Raw genomic sequence first — 13318 nt, forward strand, 5'->3', positions numbered from 1 at the left:
TGGGGAAGACGCAACCCAGGATGACGTGACTCCTTTTGTGTATGTTATCACACGAAGAGAAAAGAAAATGCGGGCTAGGGCTCTCAAAGGAAGAGCCAAGAGTGAGAAGGGAGCGAACAAAACGGAAGCCAAAAAACTGAAAAATTAACCATCACCGAAGTCAAAAAACACCAATATAAATTTTAAAGACATATGTAGTCTATCAGGAGAGGGAGGTCACCTAGACTTCACACAGTTAAACGAAGAAAGCAAAATAGCTCTGGAAGTGAAGGAAATGGTAGATAGACAGGGATCAACTAAGAAGGACGTTTCAGAAACTATAGAAGGTACCTCACTGGAGACAAGTGGTAAGGAATATGGTGAAGCCAAGAATACTCTTTCAGAAGCTATGAACCACAAGGGCAAAAGGGGGAATGGCAATCTTAAATGTAGATCAACAGAAACAAATAAGAAAAAGAACCTGAAGAAGATGAATGGAAGTAAATCAGAGGGAGAGAAAGAGGAAAGGGGTATCCAGCAATTTTTTGGTATAAAAACAAACCAAAGCCAATTACTGATAAGATGCAGGAAATTGTAGAGAAGGTACAAGAGGATATAACTGTGCCCCAGGTTGGGAAAGCCTCTTTAAATGCAGCAATCTAAGGCCGTGTGAGGAAGTAGAATCTGAGGGAGGGCCTCTGATTGAGGTGACTAATAGTAGTGTGCCATCTTTGACACCTAGTGAAGATATCAAAATATTGGTTCAAGAGGCACTAATCAAATTACTTGACTTCCCCTCTAAGCACGGACACCCTCCTCTCCCTAGAGCAATGTTATCTGATGCAAAAGGGATCGATGGAGAGCAGCATAGGTTAATAATGATTGAGAAAGTAGATGGGAATGAAATAGAAAAAAAACAGATTCATCAGAGTTCTAATACTCATACTATCATTAATGACCATGATATGAGGCAGAGTATACATAACCAAGGGCCCGTCCCTCCTACCACACAGGAAAGTGGGAGGGATTTGAGAGAGGAATGTAAGGATGAGGGAATACTAATAAATAAACCCCGAATCGAGGGTATGAGCTTTGAAGAGAGGATACGGGAGATAGCCGAAATGTGGAATATAAAGCACAATCTAGAACAAAATAGAGAACACAACCGAAATAGGGAATGGATGAGGGATAATGAGAGAGGAGAAAATAGGAAGTGGGAGACAGGTGGACATCAGAGGGCCGAGGGACATGATCCAATGCTATCTAGCGCCTGGCCAGATGATCAAAGTGACTGGAGGGAGCCGAAATTTGCTGATGACCCCAGTATCATATTAAACTTTATGCTCACAATAGGAGGGCCTCCTTGCTTAAATAGAGGACGGATTCTGTCACTGTTTAATGAGATCCCCCAGCTATCTTTAATCACTTCTAACGACATTAAGCTTATTGATTATATTCATCCAACAAGATTTGACTGTGTCAGGATTGTATTCTACTCCAGGGATACATATGATCTTGCCCTGATGGAAGGAGTGGCTTTGCAACGTTTTGGGTACGATATAGTGAACTTTAGCCTAGACGCACGGAAACAACTGAGGGGTGAGAGGGGAGTGCTCCCCAGAGAGATGCAGATGAGATATGACAGAGAAGGAGCAAGAGCCAAGAACGCTGAGATTCACCCAGATGAGGTGGCGGAGCTGAGATGGTTGGCATCAACCTTGAGGGAATCCATATCCCAGATCCAAGACTTGAAAGGCTCAACCTAGAGTAGGGTGATACTTACTCTTGCATCGTGGAATTCGAGGGGATCACGTGCTCTATTGCATTCTTCTAATATATGTAGGGAACTCTTGTCTTATTCGTTCCTATGTATTCAAGAAACCTGGGCAGAAAACGAAATTGTTTTGGATGGTTTTACCATCTTTCAGGAACCTGCAACTAAGAAATCAATGGGGAGACCATCGGGTGGGCTATTAATCGCGATTAAGAATAATATAGCCTTTACAACCCAAAAGGAGTTGCATATAAATAAAGGGTGTTTAGCAGTACTAGTGAAAATTGATTGTAGGAGATCCTCCACGATCCTATTAATTATAAACATTTACTGGCAACCTGAATGTGATTTAAATGCAAACATAGATGCAATTGATTCCGTAATACATGAGTGCCAGGCTATGAACAGGGATCTACATATGATCGTGGCTGGGGATTTCAATGCTGAAATATGCCTAGATGAAGGAATAAATGATTGCAGGTTTGGTCGACTGATTGGAGAAAGAATCGTCCAACGGAAATGTCACCATGGGGACATATGGGCCCTCTTCCTGGGTGGTTGGGGTTTGCAGGGGGTGAATGAACTGCTGGATGACTCCGCGGACAATTTTACATGGTCTAATGGAAGATGGTCATCTACCATAGATTATATTTTTGTCTGCACGCATACATTTGACCTTGTTCACGATTTTCGGCCTGTTAGATACGAAGGAAAGCGATCATAGATTGCTTAAAATGTCTCTTGTGGTAGATATGGACAGGAGAGAGGTAGAAAAATGGGAAACTCAGGTCACAGTGAATGTCCAATCAAACAGAATTGCTTGGCATATTAATAACATAGAGAAGGTTGATATACTTTTCCAGGCTGACTTTGATAATAATGTTTTTGCCGAGAAAAAAAAGATGTACTGTCAGGTTTCCTTTGAGAATTATGTCGAATCGGTAATCCGAGGAAAGGCCGGAATAAAGGAAAAGGCCAAAAGTGACAAAAGACATAGACATATCTACTCTGTGGAAGTGAAATCACTCAAACAGAGTAGAAATAGCGAAATCCGAGTATTCCGCAGATGCCATCCATTACCCTATACAGTTGCGGAAGCACGAGATTTCCACACAATAAAAAATAAATGGAAAAATAAGTTACGATTTTTGCGGGCAAAGCTCTATCAGGGTGACCCGGAATCTATGTTGAGTGCGGTGTGCAATGTAAATACCTGCAGATTTTGGTCCTTGATCAAAAATGATGAGCAGGAACAAATAAAGTCCCAAGCCTCTTGTATAAATTCAAATATACGGGAAGGGCATTTTTCGAGTATTTATTGCCCCCCCAGAGTGGCATGGGTTGTTCCATCAGAGATCGAAAATGCCTCATGGAATATTTCATTTAGTGTAAAAGAAATTGAAGATATCATTGTAAAGAGTTCACCCTCTAGGGCATCTGGACCGAATTTGCTTTGCAACTGGGTCCTGAAGGAGAAACCAAATTTATGGGCCAAAATACTATTTCTTTTATACAAAGACATTGTTAAGATCCACCTTCTTCCAAACAGCTGGAGAATGTCCTATATTAAACCGATTTATAATAAAGGGGACAGGGCCCTACCCACTAGCTATAGACCTATTGCCCTGATGAATGTGGACTCTAAAATCTTTGCCAGCCTCGTTCTAGACCATATTCGGTGCTGGATGGACCAACATCAAATTTTATCGTCCATGCAGTTTGCTTTTAGAAAAAATGTGGGTACCGATGCGGATGGCCTGTTAATCAATGTTATGCAAAAGGCAGCCTGGACCCCTGGAAATCTCCCCATATATTTAGCATCAATTGATCTTACATCCGCCTTTGATCTAGTGGACAGAACAATTTTGTGGAGCAAACTAGCTAATCTGGGGATGCCTGCCCCGCTTCTTTCAATTGTATATTTCATGCACCAAAACTCCAAAGTAAAGGTTCGAATGGAGGGAAATCTGTCTCAGGAAATCAAAGTAACTAATGGTCTCCGACAAGGATGCATATACGCACCGACATTATTCAATCTATATTTTTCTGATTTAGGAGCGTGCTTCAGTAAACTGGTTACAAACTCACCTAAAGTGGAGGGCATTAAGGTAAAGTGGACCGCTTATGCTGATGATGTAACTCTGTACGATCATACACCCATTGGTCTGCAACGTTTGCTAACTGCTTTTAAAGAATACATTCTTATAAACGCCCTTAAAATTAACTACTCTAAAACAGTGATATTATGTTTGACGCACAAGAAAAATCAAAAAATAACTGCATTGTTTCTTAATCATGTGAAATTACCAACAAAGTCAGCAATTAGATATTTGGGCTATCCAGTGTTCGGAAACAAGAACAAGGTCAACTTCCGGGCTATACTGGAAGCAAAAATTGCCCCTATGAAAGCACAATTATGTAAAATCGACTCAAAGTATGGAAAATTCTCTCTATTGCCATGTGTTCGTTTGTACAAAAGTAGACTAGTGCCTCAATTCTGCTATGCCCTGGAACTCGCACCTCGATGGTGCAGAAAGGAGGTGTCGATGTACGAATCCAAAATTCTAAAATCCATGGTTAAGTGTTTTGCCGAAGTGCGTACCATTGGCGGCAATAAGATATGAGTTTGGTTTACATTCAATTAGAAGTACCATTGAATGGCGTAGAATGGCACTAGTTAGGAAACTGTTAACCTGCAAAGACACCACCCTTTATGACATCATGGGTAGGGGTTTCAGGAGCGGTGCTCCTACTTCTAAGTACCTCAGGGACATGTTGGAAGAGGCAAATGAGATTCTGGACAATCTGGGGGTCCCTAGAGATATGCTTATCGCAAACCCCATGAAAGTAAAAAAATTACTCCTTCATGCTGACTGGAACTTAACTGTTCAAGAAGTCAAAACGTCTAAATTATATAATCACATTGCTTCTGATTGTAAAAAGATGGGGGAATTGGAACCATATCTATCTAAATTTCCTGATAAAAAGTGGAGGCAGGAATATATGCGATTCCGATTTAATGTCTTGAGTACGGGACAAATTGCTGATTTTAGAAGTAGACAGAGTGTCGGATCCTCCATCTGTAAACACTGTAAACAGGGGGAGAATCTAGAGACTTTGCAGCACTTACTGACTGAGTGTGAAGGTTTGAGGAGTGAACGCATCAGTCACTTCATTAAATATGTGCCAAATACTGAGTGCGTGGATCTGGATTTGCTATGGTTAGACATGTTGCATGGTAATCGTGTTAAGCTTCAGATCGCTGTTGTCAGGTTTTTGAGGCAGTATTGTTGTCTTTAACTTATGCGAAAGAAGTAGACGATGAGTGAGTATCAAGTCCCTGTATGAATACAGAGAGTAATTTTTGTTTCTGGTCGAGGATGAGTTACTTTTTAGGTATATGAATTCTTTTAAATGAATTTCTTTTAAATTGTATACTGATGTTTTGTTATTTAGCAAAAAAAAATAATTGTAATGGCATGTGGTAAATGTGAACTCATGTGTCTGTATATTAACTTGTGAAATATAATGTGATATATTTTTTAAAGAAAAATACCTTTTGTAAAAGTTACTATGTAACTATAAACAAATAATGATCTGCAGATCTCACTGTTCCTGGGCTTCAGTCGTGGGGACTAGAGGTAGGACGTCAGGAGACTCCTGCACTGTACTGGCACCGTCAAAGCTGACAAATGGCAAACTTTACTTTCAGTGGCCGCTTCGTGTTTCAGCTCCTTGCAGTACAGCAAATGGCAATACGCGCGGTTCCTGGCTGTCAAGGTGGACTTTCCTCACATCTGAGGTCCTGCACACAACTCAGGGGGGTCATGCATGGTCAGTCTTGCTTCGTGGGAGTCCGGAGGATCTTCCAAAAGCTTTAGACCAGCTTACAAGCAAAGCAAACAATCTGGTGTCCCTCTCCCTGCCTCTACGGTTTCCTGCAGCAACTCTGAGGAAATGTAAACCAGCTCTGAGATGGGTCTCCGGGTGGCTTACTTGGGAGTTGATTGGTCCCACCAACTCAAAAGGAGAAGTCGTCCTTGCAGGGCTTCTCTGTCGATGCAAACGTGGCGATTCAGACCTGCAGCAGGGCTTCACCGGGCAAACCAACGGTCCAGGAGTTGCAGCAGCCGTCCTCTTCAAGCTCTTCTTCGGTTCCTTCATCCAGTGGTCGACTCTGTAATCCAAGCAAAGAGACTTGCCTTTTATTCAGTTCTCTCCCATTCATTCCAGCCTAGCAAGCACTCACCCAGTAGGGTGGCTGTCCTTGATGGACAGTCAGCCAGCCAACCACACAGTACATTTGTGTCTCCTAGGAGACTAAGCACAGGGAGTTTCGGGCACCTCCCTCACTTCCTGCCTACCCAAGACACTCTGGAGCCAGAGACGGGTTTCACTCCCAAAGCCTGCCAAAGCCGAATGAACAAAGAGACCAAACCTGGTTTGGCATGCAGAGAAAACCGTTCCACAAAGAAATGGCGAAAAAAGAAGACCGGGGACCATTTTAACAAAGGAGGCTCGGGTGCCATTTTGAAAAACATGGCTCCCGCGATTTAACGTTACCGGAGCTGCGAACAGTTTGCGGTCGGGGTAAATCATGGTAGTTCATTACAAAACCACTGCCACCAGCCATTCTGAGAGGAAAGGGTAACATATTAATGTTACATGAGCATTTAGACACAGGGGATGCTAAGTAACCCCAACAGCACTTTATTTTAAGTACAATGTAAAGTAGAGTCAATTTCACTCTACTGTTCTGGGAAACAGTAGTTTATCCCAGAGAAGGTGTTTTAAACCTTGGGAAATATAAAAGACTTCCCTGTGCCACTGCACTGAAGGTGTTTTATGACACAATTGTAAAAGATGATGCCTACGGAGTTGGTTAGACTCCACAACCAAAAGAAACACAGAGGAAAAATTCATACAAAAATACATGACAGAGTGGGAAAAAGGGTCACACTCGCTCCAGGTTAAAAAAAAATCAAGTCCTCAAAAATCCAGCAAAATTGCTGGGGGTCCCTAAGGTAGAGGGAATTAGTACACTTTTGAGAATTCTCCCTAACAACAGTCCCCGAGGAATTGAACGCTACCACCATCACTGTTCTCCCCAAAGCATCAGTGCTGTGCCTGCCTTTCTGTAGGACAGACTGGCTGGTCTTTTGCCAACCTCCCAATCTATTTAACACACCTCATAAAAGTGGGGAAGGACAGTTCCCACTCCACTTAGTGAAAGAGAACTTACTGGACATAATACAACATGGTTATATATGGTTCTATGTTCATTCATCCCCAGTTTTTCTTTTGCAGCTTTTTTTGCAGAAAATGTTTGCCGAAAAAAAACATCACATTTTTTTACTGGTGGGGGTTTGCCCCAATCCTCCCTCCCCTTTTATTTATTCCCTATACATCACACCCCCCTACTCCTTATATACCCTCCCCCATGTTCTTCAATGTTTTTTTGGGAAAAATGTGCAGCAAAAAAGAAAACACGCACAAAAATGGAACAGCTAATATTCTGAGAAGATCCCTGCACTTTGCATGTGGTGTGGATCTCACTCTCCCGTTCTCCCTTGAACGCTTAGCAGTATTTGACACATTAGACACACTGGGCCTCATTACAAGTACTCCGGTCCGGAATTAACACTGCCGGTAAAACCATACCGGCACCGTTTCCATGTCCGACCAATCATGACCTGCGGCCCCGGTAATAGCACCACCCTAAACCGCCACCGCGGAAATAGGGGTCCCATTAAGTCCGTCTGCACGGAAACCCCTCCGTTACCGTCAACACGAAACACAGTGAGCATCACAACTAGCGCGGGCATGGAAATACCGGCAAAAAAATGGCGTAAATACCGTGATCACGGTGGCGGAACCGCCGCCTCCGTGAACATGGCGTTATACACTGCCTGCTGAACTGAATCAGGGCACAGGTGCACCAAATCAGCCCAGCTGGACCTAGCAGGCCACTGGGAGCCTACAAAAGGGCCGCACCCAGCCCAAAACAATACAGAACCATGCAGGCAGCAGGTCTAGTAGCACTGGGACTGGGCCTACTCAACCAACAGGCAGCACTGCACATGGTGGCAGTAATGGTGCAGAGGAGGAGGCGTAAGCGGAGGAGGCGGAGGCAGCAACCAGCCAACCCTGCAGCTATGGCAAACCCCATTGCCCAGCCAGCCCGACCCCGCCGCCAGCCAGCAATACCACGCATCAGGGCCTCACCCTGGAACCTCACCCCAGGACAGATCCACACACTATACCGGCTGGACCGTGCAACAATCCTGCACATCACCGCCATGATTGAGGACAACATCAGCAGCCTAATTGACACCCCCAAAGCCACCCCCCCCCCTTGAAGGTTGTCTCAGTACTGCATTTCCTTGGCACTGGCACCTATCAACACACGGTTGGTGAACTGCACGGCATATCACAACCCTGTTTCTCCAAAATCCTGGTACAGGTACTGGATGCCCTGTTGCGCCATGTGCCGGAACACATAGCCCTACCCCGCACCCTCCCCGAGGTCATTGCCACCAAGTTGGCCTTCCATGCCATAGCAGGCATGCCAAATTGCATAGGCGCAGTTGACTGCACCCATGTTGAGCTGACAGTACCATGTGCAATAGAGGCGGTGTTCCGCAATAGGAAACAGTATCACTCTTTGAATGGCCGGATGGTTTGTGATGCCATGCAACTGATTACACACTGCTGCGCACGTTTCCCAGGCTCATCACATGACTCAATGGTACCGCGGAATTCCACGTTGCCACGGTACATGGAACGCTATACCGGACACAGCACATGGCTATTGGGTGAGTACAACCCTGTTGAAGTGGTGTGTGTGTGTCCAGGCCAATGAACATTGTGAGTGTGCCGCTGTGACCGCACATGCATCACCCCCCTTCCATCTACCAAATACACAGCGGATGTCAAACATCATGAAGGAAGACATGACAGGGCACCACAATGTGCCCGTGCACACGCTGGCACATCCAATCCCGTCACTGTCCCATGAACCTTGTGCCACTGCAGACACCCACCCTCAATTGAAACACTGCCTCAAAAGGCACGAGAGGTGTGTAAATGAGACGACGTGTATTTACTACTTCCGTACAGTGGAGTCACTCTGCCATGTGTGGACAGCACTGCACTGTGATATGCACACAATCAAATGTCACCCGCAGGGCACAGTAAACATGCAAGTTAATGTGTAGGCCCATATCCAGTTAGCGACATACATCGTGATGCCCAAAACATACCTGATGATACAAGAATGCACAGCAGCAGATGAGGACATGATGCCGCAAACACTGACATGTTCCCCCATCTACATCCCATGTAGGTGATGCGGGATATGCACTCACGCCATGGATGATGACACCTGTACGGAGACCAAGCAACAGGCATGAAGAGGCATACAATAGGGCACATATCCGCACACGTGGAATGATTGAGAGGACATTTGGACTGCTGAAGGCCCGTTTCCGCTGTCTGAGCAGATCTGGTGAATCACTGCTGTACAGCCCAGTGAAGACGGGTAAAATCACGCTCGTATGTGCCATGCTGCACAATATATGCCTGCGCAGGAACATCCCAGTGCCACCAGACGCAGATGAGGAAGATGGGGATGGTGATGGGGATGGAGATGGGGATGGGGATGGGGATGGAGATGGGGATGGGATGGCACCGCCTCCCCCTGGGGGTCCACATGATGGCCAGAGAGCACGGGATGCCCTGATTCGCATTTACTTTTGAGTCACAGCACATTCACAGAAATGCACGAACATGGTGACGACAATGAATTAATAGTTGGACTGCAAAATAAATTATCAATGTCCACACATGTATGTCTTGATTCGAAATGGTGATGTATTGATGTAATAACAACAGGGAAGGAGGTGCATTGGTTAGGGAAGCTGTACACCCGGGGCCACCCACCACCCAAACGTGCCCACCCCCACCCAGACCCCATTATTCAAACCCCCAAAACTACCTACCCCACCACCCAAACGTGCCCACCCCCACCCAGACCCCATTGTTCAAACCCCCAAAACTACCTACCCCACCACCCAAACGTGCCCACCCCCGCCCAGACCCCATTGTTCAAACCCCCAAAACTACCTACCCCACCACCCAAATGTGCCCACCCCTCTCACACCCTTGTAGTCCACATGTGTCCTGCACTGCCCCACACACATCCCATCACTTCCGTGTGCGCTCCTGTGCCTGTTCAACCTTGCCCGAGGGACCCGTTAGCCTACTCGAGCGCCTCCTTGGACTGGCAGTAGTGGAGCTGGATGGGGTGGTTGTGTTTGATTGGCCAGAATCTGGGATTGAGGGCATCCATGACAGATTTGCCTGTTGGCCAACCAACATGGCCTCTACAAGCCTGGAGGTGTGGTCGTTGCCCTCCCGCACATGGCGTGCAAGGGTCACTATAGTGCTCGCAAAGCGTCCGATGGACCTCGACAGGCGACGCACTGAGGCGCTGTAGCTCTCCCTCTGCAGCCTGGATTCCTCTAGCTGCCTCTCCAGCAGCTGGGTGAGGGTAGCCTGCTGGTCCTCCATCCGCTGCATGCGGGCATTCAGTTCGGCCATGGATGGGGTGGGCGACCTCATGGGACTCCCCAGTGATGTGGGGCTGAACTCCAGCTCATGGAAGGAGCCCAGGTCTTCCAATGTGGGCATCTCCCCCTGTGGCCCCGTTTCCGAGTGCTCTTGCGGGGCACTGTTATCATTGCAGGCCGCCCCCTCTGCAGTGCTGCTGCCTTCGGTGTTGTGTTGGGTGGCCATGATAGGTTCCCGTGGCACCTGTCTAGACTCAGGCAGTGTGGAGACGGTGGGGATGTCGGTGGTGGTGGTGGGCCGCGCATCTGTAGTGGTTGGTAATGTGGCCAGAGGTGCAGAACTGCCGGCAGCATCCTCCTGTGTGGTGGCGGTGGCTTGTGTACTTGCCGGTGCAGATTGGCTGGCCTGTTGTGCAGTATCACTGTCACTTGAAACGGCTGTGGGGACACAAAGGGCATGCAATTAGTGTTGTTGTGGTGGCAGATGGGTGCATCACATGCGTCATTAAGATTGTACATTGAATAGTGTTAGTCACATGCATCTGATTGCTGGTGTATGCATTCTGTGATATTGGTTGCCATACGGATCATGATGGGTCCTTTGGCCCACACATGCACTGCCTGGGGGGGGGGGGGTTGTTAATGGGTCCTTTGGCCCACACATGCACTGCCTGGGGGGGGGGGGGTTGTTAATGGGCCCTTTGGCCCAGTACTCACAACTGCATATTTTCATGTGGCATTCATGTTTGGGCACTTACCGGCATCTGCAGGTGGGCTCACTCCTGCCTCAGCCTCCCCGATCCCATGGATTCCCTCTAGGTGGAGGACGCTGCTGCAACGCTCCTCCCATGCTTGCAGCCTCAGTGGGGAAGGGGGTCCTCCGCCTGTCCCACTGCTGCGTTGGCGGTGCGTGGAAATGAAGTTGCGTACCCTCAGCCTCAGGTCATCCCACCGCTTGTGGCAGTCCTTCATGCTCCTCGCTGTCACGCCCACAGCGGTGGACTTGCGTGCAGCTTCGGCCCACACCTCCTTCCTCCGCTGCTGTGTGGCACGCCGTTGGTCGGCGCTGAACAGCATCTCCACATTGTCCACAATGTGCTCCACCAAGACGGTTAGCTCCGCCTCGCTGAAGCGCTGTTTGCGCTGCCTCTGAGCAGGAATCCTGGCAGACATGCTGGTGGTCCCTTTTGGCTTCTCAGAGTTAGAATTGTGCTTGTGCTGGCTCTGGATGGCAATGGATTGTGCTTTTATATGATGGCCGCCTCTCTGTTTCCTGTTTTGGCGATCATGGTATTTCCGGTTCCGTGTCCTTGGCGGTGGAGGCGGACACAGGTTTTGCACCACTTGTGGCTGCGTTATTTCCATTTCCGTGGGGTTTTCCGTGACGGCGGTAACAACGTTTCCGAGTCCGTGTGGTGCGCGCGACCGACAGTGTGTAATCGGACGGTTTTTCCGCAACCTTGCGGACACGGAAACGTTTTTACCGCCGTCACAGATTTTGCACGGTCCCGGACTGGCAGGTTGTAATGAGGCCCACTGTCTTCTTGGACCATCAGTGATCGCTTAGAGCTGTATTTTTTACATTACCCACCAAAGTACTGCAATCCGTGGCTCTCCAGCTGTTTTAGACTAAGACTCCGATGATCCCTCAACTTTGGATATGATGACAAGGGCTGATGGGCGTTGTAGTCCAAAACATCTCCCATCCAAAGGTTGCAGGCAAAGAAGCATATTCAGTTCAAGGCAATCTGACGCACACACATCTGCCTATCCATTCACGCACCGGCATTCCAAGATGGAAACTAAGAGCCTACTTTGCATGCCAAATCAGGAACCTGCAAAAGGCTAGCAGATGTTAGCCTCCAGGGGTAGCTGAAAAAATGTATTTGACATGAAATAATTACTGTTTATTGAATTGATTTCAGTCAGTCAATAAGGGAAGGGATTTTATTGATTGTAATTAATTTTGTGTTATGTATTTTTTAATGTGTTTGATGGATTTTGAATCTGAATAAACCTATTGACTGACTGAATTGATGTTTACTTTCTTTGATTGATTCTGCTGTGTACAGGCACCTATTCCCCTCCCCCCTTGTAATATTGCCACCCGATGTTGTCTCTTTTTGTTTCACTCTCAGAGACAGCAGTGTTCATTTTATCTGTGTTGCTTATAGTGGACATGTCTCTTTTATATGTGTTTCCTGTGTTGCTTGTAATGGAAATGTCTCTTTCAGGTTATAGGACTTGAGTTTCTTCTCGGGAGCAAGATACTATGGCCCCTTTTGCTTGGTCTCTCGGGATTACCCGCCATCCTCCAGATCATTATGCTCTTCTTCTGCCCAGAAAGTCCAAGATTCCTTTACATTAACCAGGGGAAGGAGGAAGCTGCCAAAAGAAGTAGGTATTTATTATTTGTTGTGGCTGGTGTTCCTAAAAAAAGAGTTGCTTGGCTTCATGCATGAAACATTACAGTATACGTGAAAGGCAAGGTATCCTTCATCTTGTCAAGTGATAACATATTAGCACGCAGTGGAGAAGGCTGGTATTGGCTTAGCCTATCAGGATACTCAGAATATAGGTAGTAACTACTGCTAGTTGTCTATAATTCAGAGGTTTCTTGGGCTGCCTTTCCCAAACCACGTCTGCTCTAGCTGTCAGTCACTTCTCCACTGCAAAACACTTACTATGGCTGACATTGTGGCTCCACTGTCCCGCTCTGGCCACCGCTCGCCCTTTTCCTTTGGCACATGGTTCTAAAAGGGGGTATCTTCTCTGTTTTTGACCTGCCGCTCAGCTAATTTCTTCCAGCAGCCATCTTGTAATTATTTTTCCTTCGGTCTGCTTGGTGATGGGAGCACCAAAGCGAAATTTAGGGTGCAGTCTTGACAACTCACTCCTTTGTCTAGTTTTAAACACATTAGGGACATCATTATCCTTAACTCTCATTATTTACTGTCTCTGACCTCGGAAACATTAAATGGGCTTGTGAGGAATT

The 13318-nt window shown here is 46.7% G+C and overlaps 1 protein-coding gene across 1 annotated transcript in view; it reads left to right on the forward strand.

The window, feature by feature from the left end:
• The window catches only part of SLC2A2 (solute carrier family 2 member 2), a 291893-nt gene that overhangs the window by 153125 nt on the left and 125450 nt on the right, over positions 1-13318 (forward strand). Inside the window, exon 6 of the mRNA XM_069618757.1 lies at positions 12558-12720. Within this exon, the coding sequence (XP_069474858.1) occupies positions 12558-12720 (163 nt within the window). The remainder of the gene's footprint in view (positions 1-12557; positions 12721-13318) is intronic.

This window comes from Ambystoma mexicanum, chromosome 10 (genome assembly GCF_040938575.1).
Source record: "Ambystoma mexicanum isolate Mex_15411 chromosome 10, UKY_AmexF1_1, whole genome shotgun sequence".
Classification (NCBI taxonomy): domain Eukaryota; kingdom Metazoa; phylum Chordata; class Amphibia; order Caudata; family Ambystomatidae; genus Ambystoma; species Ambystoma mexicanum.